Source organism: Mytilus trossulus, chromosome 9 (genome assembly GCF_036588685.1).
Source record: "Mytilus trossulus isolate FHL-02 chromosome 9, PNRI_Mtr1.1.1.hap1, whole genome shotgun sequence".
NCBI classification, from domain to species: Eukaryota; Metazoa; Mollusca; class Bivalvia; order Mytilida; family Mytilidae; genus Mytilus; species Mytilus trossulus.
Genome location: NC_086381.1, coordinates 58,553,554 through 58,568,171, shown reverse-complemented (window position 1 = coordinate 58,568,171; position 14,618 = coordinate 58,553,554). Strand labels below are relative to the sequence as shown.

The 14,618-nt window shown below is 32.4% G+C and overlaps 1 protein-coding gene across 1 annotated transcript in view; it reads left to right on the top strand.

Annotated features, from left to right (window-relative positions):
- The first annotated feature begins 1,373 nt into the window (after nucleotides 1-1,373).
- LOC134683170 (uncharacterized) overlaps nucleotides 1,374-14,618 on the top strand; it is a 37,550-nt gene continuing 24,305 nt past the window's right edge. The window contains exon 1 of the mRNA XM_063542288.1: nucleotides 1,374-1,995. Within this exon, the coding sequence (XP_063398358.1) occupies nucleotides 1,954-1,995 (42 nt within the window). The 5' untranslated portion in view covers nucleotides 1,374-1,953. The remainder of the gene's footprint in view (nucleotides 1,996-14,618) is intronic.

Genomic DNA, 14,618 nt, shown 5'->3' with positions numbered 1-14,618 from the left:
AGACCGGTTTTAGGTACCATGTTGAACCAGAGCATTCGTCTCAGCTCGGTCGATTCCGTACCCTCATCTAACAAGGAGAGTTGCGGATTCTACCGAGGAAAGCCGAATGGAACTGGAGGTCAGCAGTACTCTTTTATGTATCGAAGTAATATTAACCTTTGTGATTTTGAGACGAAGAACAGCAATACAATCACTGCTTACAGTGTGTATGTGGGGAGGGGGTGGATTGTACCCGGCTCTAGTGGCTGTCTTGTAAACCTGCAGGTTGCACTGAGCGAGAGTTTGTCCGAACCGGTATGAGGGACCGTGTTGAATCGGAATTGAGCTGTGAGCTTTTGCTATGTGTTAAAGTCCTCATTGAGCCTTTAGGATGAAGAACAGCAATTCAGTTCTTTGTTTAACATGTTTACAATAAGTGACCATAAGTGTGTAGGGATTGCATCACTTGTGATTGTCTTGTGAACCTGCAGGTTGTCCAGATCGGTGTTAGGGAATGCATTGAACTTGAAGACAAGTCAACTGTGAGCTTTTGCTATGTGTTATTAAAAGTCTTTATTGTACCTTTGGGATGGAGAACAACAATATAACCACTGCGTCTTTGCTTATGTTTACAGAGTGTATGTCGGGATTGTACCACTAGTGGTTGTGTTGCGAACCTGTCGTGTTGAACCAGAAGCGATCTGTGATATTTTTCTATGTGTTGCAATCCTTATTGAGACTTTGAAATAAAAAACAACAATACAACCACTGCGTCTTTGCTTATGTTAACAGAGTGTGTGTGTCGGGATTGTACCACTAGTGAACCTGTCGTGTTGAACCAGAAGTTATCGGTGATCTTTTCCTATGTGTTGAAATCCTTATTGAGACTTTGAAATGAAGAACAGCAATTCAATCACTGGGTCTTTGTTAATATTTACAGATTGCATGAAACGGATTGTCTGTTGTGCATTAACAAACTTCATCCTTATTTTCCATTCAAACAAAATGTTGTATGTTTATATACTGTATGAAATGCTTCAATAAGCTTTGTTTAATGTTTGATATACTTAATATAATTATTTCAAAACACACTTTTATTTATTGTATGAATATGCATTTCATGCACAATGAATTTCAGGAAATGTAAATTCAGTTTTCACACATAAATTTCAATTTTTAAATACTTTCAAAATAACAACAATTTAAGCTTTAAACACTCCCAGTCTATAATACGTCTGTTTAGAATTCAAAACAAACTTTTAAATATTTTAGATACTTTATAAACAATGAAATATTTAAATACTCAAATACCGTGTATGGTTCGGTTCAATAATTCTAAAACTCGGGTAATACTATGATCAAACAACCTTTTAAAAAGGTAGATCGACCCTTGATCGTCAGACAGTTGTACTAACAAGTCATACTTTACATATCAATAATTACTTATAATCTAAATTTAATTAGGTGTAAAGTATAGTCCACGATCTAGTTAGTATGCAGGTGTTGGGCGAATAACGTTTTTTTTCGTCTCTCAAATTGGTGAATTTTCCACGTGGTACTTCTTTCTTTGTTAAAATAGGATATAATTTATTGTGTATTAAAGGAAATTACTTAATTTTTTATTCGCATACTGTGGAAATAATTCATTTAAATCATCGCAGATACAAATACATAAAAAGTGGGCTGTACTTTGGGACGGTATTAATCAACTAGAATTGTTTTTAACTTGACGTAGACTGTTTGATTGACAGCGGAAATTTACACCGCTGTAATCGATTGGAAACGTAAAAGGTAGAACATTACATTTTAAAAGAGACAAAAATGAATGGAAGTTGTGATTTTTCTGGTTGATATTTTCTCTGCTAATATCATTATTGATTATTGAACGCCAAACACAACGTTCCATTTTAGTTGAGTTCAAAAGAGAGGATACCTGTATTTCGCACCTGTAAAATTAATAATTTGGAGATAAAAATGGTTACAAACGTTTTCTATCTGATTTTAGTTGTCTTTTCGGTAAGTACTTGTAATTAGTTATTATTGCTAATTAATCATTATTACAAATTTCTTTATTGCAATGTAATTACTTTTGTGATTCGTATAATGTACAGTTGATGCTGTCAAGGAAGAGTTAAATTAATTTTTCAGGGGGAAATGATAGAATTTTGGATCAATCACTTTTGAATTTATTCAGGTGTGACTATATGTCTTAATTATTGTAACGTTTAATAGAAACAACATTGATATGCGCATTGGGATTTTTATTGAATATTTTGTTTTATTAGTATAGTACGTGTTTATTTGCACTTCTCGCGATTGAAACCTTATACTACATGTACTAACTCGAGGAAAATGTGTTGCGGGTGTTCTTAATGAGATGGACAATTTTCGTGGTTTTCTATGATTTCATATTTTAGACAGAAGTAATTCTATATTTACTTCCGTTTCATGCGATTTTTTTTTTTTTAATCTAAAATGTTTTCTTCTAGTTAAATCTAAAACCGGAAACGAAATAATAGAAAAACTCCTTCAACTTCGGACTTTTATTTGGTCTTTTTAACTCTTTTGATTCGAGCGTCATTGAGGAATTTTAATAGACGAAATGTGCGTAACGTACAAAGGTAAAATCCTTGTATCTATGATGAGTTTATTTCCAGCATTTTCAAACAGTCCAATGACCTAGTTTTTGACCAAAATTTTTATAAAGTCCATTTTACTATATTATACTAATTTTAACAGTAATATTTGTACAGTACATCGTCCTTATGATAAAATCAAGATAACTACACGTATGTGTCGAAATGTCACCCCAAGGTGACAGTTAACAGACATTTTTGAAGCATGTATAATGTTCATATTGTTTTATCATAAGTAGTCATTATTTAGATCTTCAAAAAAGAGTCTATAAATTCATTAATTAAAGTGCACGTGACATATTATATTTCAGTTGGGCATTTGTATAATTTGTCTTTGTATGTGACATTCGACTACGAAGTACAGAGTCTAGATTAATAAATATGAAAAAAAGAAGATGTGGTATTATTGCCAACAAGACAACTCTCCACAAGAGACCAAATGACAAAGACATTAACAACTATAGGTCCCCGTATGGCCTTCAACAATGAGCAAAGCCCACACGGCATAGTCAGCTGTATAAGAACATTGATGTTCCTTGGTTTTTGGGTTAATTTTGTCCTTTTTTTCTTTCGTACTATGTTTTCACGTGATGAAATTATACGTTGCTTATTATACCAACCAAAAAAAGGGCTATACGAATAACTTTGTTTTGTCCGTTTAACTTAGTGTTTCAAAAGAAAATCTGTTTGTACCCCTGTCGTAGCGGAAGGGGCATTAAGTTTTACCCTTTTCCGTCGGAGCGTATGCACGTACGTACGCACGTCCAAAAATTGGTTTCCGTTCTCTAACTTTTAAATTAGTTTGCCTCAACCAAAACTTATGAAACATAAGCACAATGCTTATTTCCACAAAACACAGACCAAATTTAGATATTGGCGCCGTCACTTTTATCGTGCTAGAGTTTTGCCCCTTTCTGAATGGAAAAATGGCTGATTTTTCTTTGCCGTTCTTAAACTTGCTAATTAGTTTTCCTCAACCAAATGTTACGAAACTTATACGCAATGCTTATTGCCCAAAACTCAAAGATCAAATTTGAATTTGGTGGCGTCAGTTTTACCGTTCTAGAGTATTGACTCTTTAAAAATGGAAAAAATGCTGGATTTTTTCGTTTCCGGTCTCTATACTAGTATTAAGCGGGGTATCAATTGTGTGCCATGGACACATTCCCAATTTATTTCATTTTCTATGATTGCTCCCTAGACAAAGTTTTACTAACACCAACGTCCCTTTTGAAATCATTAAGAAACAAGGCTCCCGAATCCATCAGACAGGGTTGGTGTTAGAAATTAAAACTATTTGCTTTATGTACTCTTTGGTTATCAGGGGATTTTTTTTAAAACTTGAAGGGGCGAATAGAACGATAAAAAGGGGGTTTGAACCTATTGTCCCCGTTCAGAAGCATTGATCATGAAAACAATGGGAATACAACCCCCGGAATCCCCCTCTGGATTTGCCACTTGTAACATTCATTGGCTTCTAAATTTCTAAGTTTTAACTTTTGAGTGTCCCTTGTTAAGCTAAATTTTGAGAAGCCATTCGGACGCCCTGAATTCAAAATGTATCAACTTTTTTAACATGAAAAGGAAAGTTTGAAGTTGAAAATGAACATTGAAAATTAAAAAAAAAAATAATGAAATTTGAATTTTTTTGAAGTTCTTTTAATCGTTTAAATTTAACTTGATGTAAGTACGAAATGAAAAGAACACTTTTGTGGTTATTAAAATATGTTAGACGTTGTCAACTGTGGTATGTTTGTGTGACAGTCGTGATTATTAAGTACATTTATACACGAAACTTCGAACGAATCAGCTTAAGACCTAAATTCAACAGGAAATAAACGTAAAAATAAAGATTTCAATTTAATAAATGATTCTTTCAAATTAGATTTAGTCATTTTAAGTACTGGTCACGAATTACAAAAGATCGAATAATTTGTCCTTTCAATACTCTCACATTCGAGTTTAAATATTTTTAAATATTTTATTATAATAACAATGAGAAAATTGTTCTTTATACAGAATTGATAATATCATGTTATACATGTAATTGTGTAAATTGGACATTTTAAGTCTCAATTTGATATTTGAATGCGTGGTTAAGGTGGGAACAGAACCCTGCATTATACAGTTATATCATGCTATTATGTTTTATACGTTATGTAAATATACATACATTGAAACGAAGTATACACATTTGATTGAAATGTGAGAAAGTGTCTATTTCAAAAAATGGAAAAATATGATTCTTTTTCACAGTTTATCATATTAAAAAGCGATTAGCGTCTTATTACAAAAGATGTAGGATAATCTTTGTGGATTACAAAGAGGATTTTGGAAGATACATATATAGACTTTAAATGTTCAACCACAAAACGTTGACTTTTTTTCCCCGTCAAAATCCTCGATTTCCATCTGAAAATAAATTCTTTCTTAATTTGAAATGTAACTCATTTCTTGCGGTATAAATGAGTCAGAAATTAATATGTAGGTATAAAACAAAACAGAAGTGATATTGCCTCGTTTTAGAGAATTTACGAATTACACTTGAACCATGACGAAAGATTGTAGACTCATTCATAAAATCCAATATTGTTCTCAAACGAACAAACATTAAAAGATTGTCAACTTGAACTTTTAGAAGATTTTGTCATGGTTTATTGAATGGAGTCAAAGGTCATAAAGTAAATCCATCTAAAAACTGAAGCGTGGGTGGTGTAGTTTAAAGCTCGTACGATGGAAACACGATCTGTTAAGTCTGTTAAGGGTCAGCGAAAGGACTAGCATGCCATTGGCAACCGCATAAAACCACATCAAACCACTCGCGGGGGTTCTTTGTAATTTCCTGTATCGAATGTTTCTCATTAATAATTATCCTCAAGTTATATTGTGTTGGTCCATTTGTCCTCTTTAATCTAACCCGCTTATAGTTCTGAGCGGGTCGAATCTATACAGAATGTATCAATTCGAAGTCAGCATACATTGTTATTGAGAAGGTGCATTTTAAGACTGGTGTTGTCAAAGTTGAACGCTCTCGCCACTTAATTGAATCGTTAGTTTGTAAAGGATCTGCATATTTGTTGCAGTCCAACGTTTGTTCTAAGCGTTAGGTTGTTATTTTTCAAACTAAAAATTGGGTCCCTGTTTAACAGTTAAGGATAAGCCTTGGTAAAGAAAAGAAACCTAACTAGCCAAGCTTTTGTTATGGAGATAACAAAGGCCGATTGCACTTCGATTAGTTTTTTACCAATGTCCTGTTCCGAAACCAAAACTTATCTTTGTGTAGCTTGATGTTGTCATCCATGATAGTTTGCTTGCACATTCATCGATTTTATTTTTACCCTGAATATTTGGCACCAGCGGTCAATTTGGCGGGGGGAAAGGGTGATCCTTGTAAGGATCTTATATCAAAGGAAATGATATATTATACATGTATACAATGTATATATATAAAATTGAGAATGAAAATGGGGATTCGATGTGTCAAAAAGACAACAACCCGACCAAATAGCAGACAAAAGCCGAAGGCCACTAGTAGTTAATGGGTCTTCAATGCAGCGAGAAACTCCCGCACCTGGATGCTTGCTTCAGCTGGCCCCTTAACAAAAATGTATACTAGTTCAGTGTAATGGACATCATAAGAAACTCCGAAATATAAACAAGAAACTAAAATGAATGTATGAATGAATGGCAGCATTATTTGCATTTTTACTAAGTCAATTATTCATAGATCTAGCACCGAACTACGAACTTCTTTTTTCTGAACTGTGCATTTGTCAGACTGGAAAAAGACTTGAAAGAGAATATTTAATTTTTTAACTTTAAATAATCATAACATGAGATCTATATCTTTTAAATGTTTACAAACTGAAGAGTGAAGTTTGCATAATAGATTAATATCTATAAAATCTATCAGACTGCACCTTCAATTTTTTTAAATGGTTTTATTGACTGCGTGACTTAACAACTTATTATTACATGTACATTTATGTTGAGTGAAGCCATTTCATTGTTGACAGATTACGTCACTGATAAGCCGATATGTACATGTACTTGCACTGGCTGTATACCAGTTTTAACTAGAAAAAACAAGTGCATTTCCGAGTACCCCGGTATAGTCAACCACAATGTATATTATACATGTATCATAGAGTAGTTTAATGTATAAATACATCTTTTACACCATAAAAAAAATAATCACCTGACCAAATATTACGAAATCATTCAAAAGGTTCCCACGATAATATGAATTGACTAATTTCTTGTCCCTGAAAATAGCGATTCATGAAGGTTGAACGGTCAAATGTCGGATAATTATTTTTTAAAGGGAGAAAGGGTTCCACGTACATGTGCATTTCTTTAATAAAAAATGAAAAGATTAGAAGAAGTATGTTCAAGCCTATTTTTTGCCAACTTTTTTTAAAATTTAAAAAAAACAAAGAATTTCCAAAATATGACCCCTTATTATCCAATGCAATTCAGACAATTAACACGTGGGCCGATAACGGTTCTGTGTAGCAATGTTTTCTACTCTACTCGGTCGATCTTAAAGTTAATGACAATTTTGTTCAATGGTATATGTTAATTGCTTGTATTTCTTGATATTTAACCTGAAAAAGGTATAAGTGTATATAGTTGAACAATTGAAAAGAAATTGAGTAACACAGAACATAAGCGTCTTTTTACAACGAAATAAATATGTCGGTTTATTACATATTACCACTTTTGGTAAAATTAAATCTATTTTACTTTAGAACATACTCACCCCTTCTCGTCCAATGAAAAGTCAGTTTTTTGCCCTCTAATTTTCATAGTACATGGTTTTCCATGCACTATGAAATGCTATACATGAATGACTTTTCATTGTCAGTTAATTATGAAAGTGAACTCTTAAAAGCTGCACTAACGAAGTGTACAATCCCCTAAGGCATTTTCCTTGGGAAAATAGCCTACTGATTAAAGATGAAAGATCAAGATTAAAATAAAAACATTTTGAATTTTGCAAAATTTCATGCATTTTTTCATGGTACACATAATAGGATACACAAACAAAATTGGTAAGGATAAATAAAATGATATTTATTTAATTTGTATACCTTACATTTGAGGGAATTATTTTTCTTTCCTTCAAAAAACACAATGCCAGACTGCTGATATATAAAGCAAAGGGTTGTTTTCGGAGAAACGCAATACATTTATATTTATCAATAAAAAGTAAGCATTTAATGTTGAATGGTCTGAATTCAAATTTGCATACAGAGTTTTTTTATCTATAGAAAAAATCAAATTCCAAAAAGGGGATTTATATAGTATTGTGTTGCTTTTTAAAATAAAAAAAATGTAAAGATATATGAGTATTAAAATTTACCTGAAGCAGAAATAAAACAATTTATCCTTCACAAATTATGTCCGTGCTATTTCATTTCATTCATTGAAATGATCATTAATTACCTATGTTTTATATTTAGTTCATTATAAAAGTGAACTCGTATTTAGGTTTGAATATTACAATGGGAAAGGATAGTTTTGTAAGGTCACTCAAAAGTGTGAATATGTTCTAAATTGGTCAGACAATACTTGGTCATGTTTTATGAAGATTTAAGCCCTCGGCTTCGCCTTGGGCTTAAATCTTCATAAAACATGACCAAGTATTGTCTAACCTATAAATAAATGACAATTAAAGTTTCGATCTTTATAGTATTCTTTTAATTAAATTGCTTTGTCACTATTTTCCTAATCTAATGAAGGTGATTTTGTGGTTAAATTCATTTAACTTGAATGTTTTAAATATATCTGTCAATGGTACATACTGTCGCTTACGTGTACGAAAGACAGTTTGATTGAAGTCTTGAGCTGGTATGTTAGTACCTGTTAGTAGTCCTTTGTAAAGTTATGTTGATCAGTCTTTGTTAGTTATGTGTTTGTTTTTTTTAAATTTTGGTTCATTTGTATGTTTTGAAGTTAAGTGTGGCGTCCATTTCGCTGAACCTATATATATGTACACCAACTTTAAGGGGCCAGCTGCATCCCGCCTCCGTAGTTGTAGCATTTTCTTGCTGCGTTGACGACCCATTGGGGTACCATTGGTCTGTTTTCTGCTTTTTTATCAGTTTGTCTCTTTGACACATGTTCAGTTAGTTTCAATTCTCTATACCCTAATAATTGTTTAATTATCCATTGGCTGATAATATACGTGAAATATGACTTCACCCATAAACCTTCCGTCTGAGGAAACTTGTCGTGTTTATGTTTACAAGGGTTGACTGTGTGGTTCCAAGCGGCTGTAATCCTTTATGGAGCCAACTTTACTAACTTTACTATATCGAAAATTGATTTGATAATACCTAAATGAAGCCAACTCCATTCATAAAAAGCATCATCATACCGGTATATGACTTCATCCTAAAAAACTTCCATCTCGAGAAACTGATCGTGTATATCCGTCTCAAGAAAAAGATCGTGTATATGTATGCAGCCTTTGGTTGTGTGGTTAAAAGTGGTTGTAATTATAGAGAGCCAGCTTGACTAAGCTTACAATACATAAACTTCATTTGACAATTCCTCATTCACCATAAGCAGAACATAGTAACACTACACCCAACAAACTTTCGTCTCAAGAAACTGATCGTGGTTATGTATGCAACGGTGGTTAACCGTATGGTTCAAGTGGCTGTAATCCAAGAAAGCAATTTCAAGAATATCGAAATTTGACAATACCTTACCACCCTTCCTCAAAGCTTCCGTCAGAAGAATTTGATCGTGTTTATGTGTACAAGGGTTAAATGTGTGATTTGAAGCGCCTGCTATCCTAGAGAGAATTTTATGAAGTTTACAATACCGACACTTAATTTTTATGATACCCTAATGATTTCATTCATAGAAAAGCATAAAGTACGGGAAATATGACTTCATCAAAAAACTTCCATCTCAAGAAACTAATCGTGTTTATGTATACAACGGTTGACCGTGTTGTTCAAAATGGCTGTACTCATAGAGGAGATCTTTACAAAGTTTACAATACCGGCGAAACAAAATTTGACAATACCTAACGACTTCATTCATAAACAGTATTAAAGGTTAAGACCACCTATAATAAGTTAAGGTGCGTTTTGTCGGTCTTGTAAACATTACATTTAACAGGGTTTTTAAAGGAAGAAGACGAACGAGAAAACTATTGACTTTTTATCAAAGAAATTCAATTTATTTACCCAGGTATCTACCCGTACTGTCTAACTTAATAATAGAGGTTATCTCTATGTCACTTGTGCAAAAAGATATCGTTACGTTGACTGTTAAAACAGCAATTTTATATATGACTCATATGTATTTCTGTAGCCTTGACTTGAATTTGGGGTTTGAGCAACCGGGTTGAAGAAAAATTGAGAATATTAGTCAGACGCGCAAAAGGGGGACTGGGTCATCAGCAAAGGATTAGGATTTTTGGGACATGTTTGCTGTTAGGATTTAAAAAGCCCCCTTACATATATTGAATTTTCGTAAAAATAACCATCCATGAAGATATTGCATTACAAAATCATCACCCATTTATGTTTCTCAGTTTTTGACATCTTAATTTGATTTTAAACGATGAAACTGCATTAATACAAAAATGCAGTACATTTATCATCTTAGCCCCCCTTTTTTCATCCACATGCAAATAAACTGTACTGGATTGGGTAGCTCCTTAAATAGTATCGCCATTCCTAATTAAATCATCTGACGGCCCTGTTCATTGTTTAGTATTCATTTCTGGTGTTCGTTTTTTATTTGACAACCAAGGATTCTGATAGCCAAGACTTCTGGAAATACTCCGTTGAATAGAAAATGGAAAGAAAGTCCCTTGGTTAGACTTTATAGATAATTGCATTTCTACAAACATGTCAACATTAAACTATTCTGGAAAAAAACATAACAATACAGTTAATTATCTTTTTGTTCCACAAATGTCGAAATGTTAATATATTTTATTAAAAAAATATGTTACAGTGATATGAAAGAGTATTAATGTTTTCTTAATAGTTTCTTTTGGAGAATGTCAGCATTGATTTTTGAATATGATCATTAAATACTTTTAATTATTACATGCGCTATTTCAAGCGACAGTACTCCTACACATGTTCGATCTGGAACCACGAATAAGCAATTAACATCATGCATACAGAAAATTGTACGAAAGTTCCACAAACGTGATTTCTACTTTTTTTTATTTCAAAATTCCAGATTTAGAAGAATAAAGTTTCAAATAATATACAAACAGTAGTTAGCTGATCCAATAAGAAAGACAGAAAAGGGAACACATAGAAATTGTCCAGATACCATTCTTGCATCAAAAAAATCTACTTCCAGTTTACGTCATATTTTCATAACTTTTCTTCCTAAATTGGAAACCTACAGTTTATTTTGGAATTAATTTCCCCGTTACCTGTCTGCGTCATACAATTAGTATCTACTTACCTTGAAATAAGCTTACAATTTGCAATTGGTATAATGCTTTAATATGATTGGGAAGTTTTAGCATTTATTTGAACATTTATTTTTAGAAAAGTTTGTCGTTATGCTAATTTAAGATTCATAACAGAATTACGGAAATGCAACCTATTCGTATTTCTATTGAAATCAATACTTGGAAATTTGTTGTCGATATCGAGTTTTCAACTGAAATAGACTTTATTTTATTTGTTACCTACGAAGATTTAATGGTGGCCATTTCAATGCAGAAACAAATGTTGAATTCAATCATGCATACATGTAGACAAGATAATTGTCATTTCAAATGACATTTTCTATTTTATTACACTATCAGATTAATTACTGCTGTAAACTAGTGGTTTGTTTTAGTGAGATTAAAATTTATTTCATCACAATGACTAGCTATTATTTAATCAAGTAGGACCAGAAAACTCAATTAAAGAGTATGTTTCCATAGTCAGATTTCATTTTATTTTGTATACAGCGTTTAGAAATACCGTTGAAAATTTTATACATGATATAAGATAAACATGTAAACTAGAAGCGTATTTTCTTGACAAATGGTTTTCAGTATAAATACACTGTATATATTTAAAAAGAGATGTAACATGATTGCCAATGAACTGCAAAAAAGGTAAAAATCAATATTCAAAGGCAACAACTCCTAGCATCCTTTTGATACCAAATGACCTGGTAGCTGTTCTTGTTCTCCGTACGACTTTCAACAGTGGACAAACGTTAAGATACCGTTTAGTTTGCTTAAAAGACCCCCTTATGTTTTTTTTCTTCCAATAATTAAATTGTGAGTGACAATATGTGCTGTTTTATAAACAGTTATAATAATCTCAATGGTATTTTCAAACGGAATACAGATGGATAATTCATTGCAGCAAATCGAATTAAGCATAGTATTATATAGTAAAAGGCGACCAATTTCTTAATAATTTGCCTAAAAAGATGATGATTTATGCTAGAGCAACTAACCAGACACTACACAATACAAAAGGGATTAAATTTAGTGCATTAAGTTTACGTTCGGTTTTACAGAAGTAAATTTAGATTCATTTTAATAATATTTTTACACCTGCAAAAGAATGATAAATGAATAAACAGTACACGACTGACCTTCGGTATACTTTTTGTGTAACCCCAACGTCCCTAAATGGTTTGGATGTTTCATCTTAACGTATTTTAATAGTTAAGAAGTATATCATATTCGTCGCTTGGCTTCTGAAATGTTACAACATATATTACAGAAATAAACAAATGTACAATTATATTTTAACCAAAATCATTCTACAACGATTTTCAAATTTTAATACAACATTTTGGAAGCAAACTTTACAGGGAACTGATGTTTGCAATTTTGTAATATGTCTTATTTCACACATTTTGATTGGTCTAACTGTATGCTACTTTGTAATACCAAAGCTTTCCTCCCGCCGAGACCATTGGTGTCAAAAAGTATTTTTAGCCAAAAAAGTCATATACGACATTTTAGAAACCCAGCGACGAATTATCAAGTCTTACTATACAAATCCTTGATCATATTAAATATGTCTGTCTCTGCAAGATCATATATGAAGATATCAATGACTTATTAATACATTGTAATTTTAACAGGAGTTGTATTACGGTATACATATACGGTATTGTTTAACGGATTATTCTGGTCCTTTGATTCAAGATACTCCGGTGGTTTGTTTATCAGATGTGTATTTTGTTAAAAGATGCTCGTAAAGGGGGAAATGTACAAAAAAATATTATGATAGTTATATGTAAAATAAATTTGGTTTCACATTTTTTTTCTCGCGCCTCTTTAAAAAGCTTACTAAACGGTATAGGGTTTCTTATTGTTAAATTGTGAACAGTGATCTATTTTAGCTGTTTATGTGCTCATATTTTTGGTCTCTAGTGAACAGACGTCTCATTTGCAACCATTACACCTTTCTGACTTATCTTATTTCAACGAAATGACAGACGGTCATTTTACCCTTCACAGTTTGACAAAAACCCAAATTCCTTCCAAATTTAAATGGAAAGCCATTCGAAAAGATGGTCGAGAAGTACATTTTCATGTTTCCAAAGATTGCGTCTTACTGTTCTCTTTTTTAAAACTACTAAACAAAACAGTTTTTAAATTATGAATATTTACAAGTGTCAGGTGATAGTTCACTAAGTTAATTGTTAGTTTAAAATGGAAATTGTGGCATTGTGATACGAATGCTACATTGGTACATTAAGCAGTAAAATGTAAATTTAGTTTCCTATGAGGTTTCCGGTATACGCCGCCGCAGGACATGACGTACATTAATTATCTAGGTCTATGTTACACGTGGTCTTACATGAAATTACCGTTTGTACATAAAATGTAAATTATTGACAGATAATGTCACCTTTTGTGTTCACATTGTATGTATAAACTAAAATTAGAAAGAACTTTCTGTGTTTCGACTTTGAGGTGATTCACGATGTGTCCAAAAAGCATTTTCTATTTCTGGCCTTAATTCAAAGACAGCAATTTCTTATAAAACGCATCCTTGCCTTATATAACATTTCCTTATTTTCCTGTAACAATAAAACTGTAAACGGCTATTTTTTCATTGGTACAGATAAACCAATAGTTCAGAGATTTGTTCGTTATTCTTGTATACTAATAGCAATTTTGGGAAAATGCAACGGGTTTAGTTTATAGAGAAAAATGGCACTGGGGTTGAGTTTGCAAAGATACCATCTGAATTCTTTTGCCATTTCAAAATATACAGCCAGTTTCTGAGAAATATGTTTGTAATGCCAACATTAGAACATTATAATGGGTTCAGCTTATATCTAAGCGTAGTTTTCATTTTGTTGAATGACCAATGTTAATGCTAATAGTTTTCTATTTTTAAAGACAAAATAATGACCCCTTTTCAGTCCACCAATTCTAAGTACCAATGTATCTATTAGCTTATAACCCTTTGCACGTCATATTACATGAATCATTGAAATATATAATTATGTAACTATTGCTACAATTATACCAATTCATATTGAAAAGCAGTGGTGATCTTGATAGCTTACCGGTCGGTTCTATTAACCTTGCTGCTTCGGCGCTACAATCGTCATATCTTCGGCATATTCCGTAACTCCATCTGCTGGATATTATCACCACAATCAATACAGCAATTATACTGACCATGATGTCCAGCCAATTGACAAATTATTTCATAAGCGATTCTTAATGATCACAATACAGAATGTAACCATTTATTAAAGGTTACCAAGTAAAGAGATTTTGATTGACTAAATGTACAGCTTGGTAGTGTACGTCTGTGAAAGGCTAAGAAGAATAATAGGCGAAATATATACTTGCTAAATGTCAATTTCTAACCCTTTTACACCCTTTTTGAATGAATTTGGTTTCATTCAATTATAAGCATGCAAGAAAGCGAAGGAGTCCATCACCCCACCTTTTATGAATAAAATGTGTTTGTTTCTAAAACATGTACTAGATAGAAGTCCATCCTCACACTTTCGGAAGTCATCATATATACG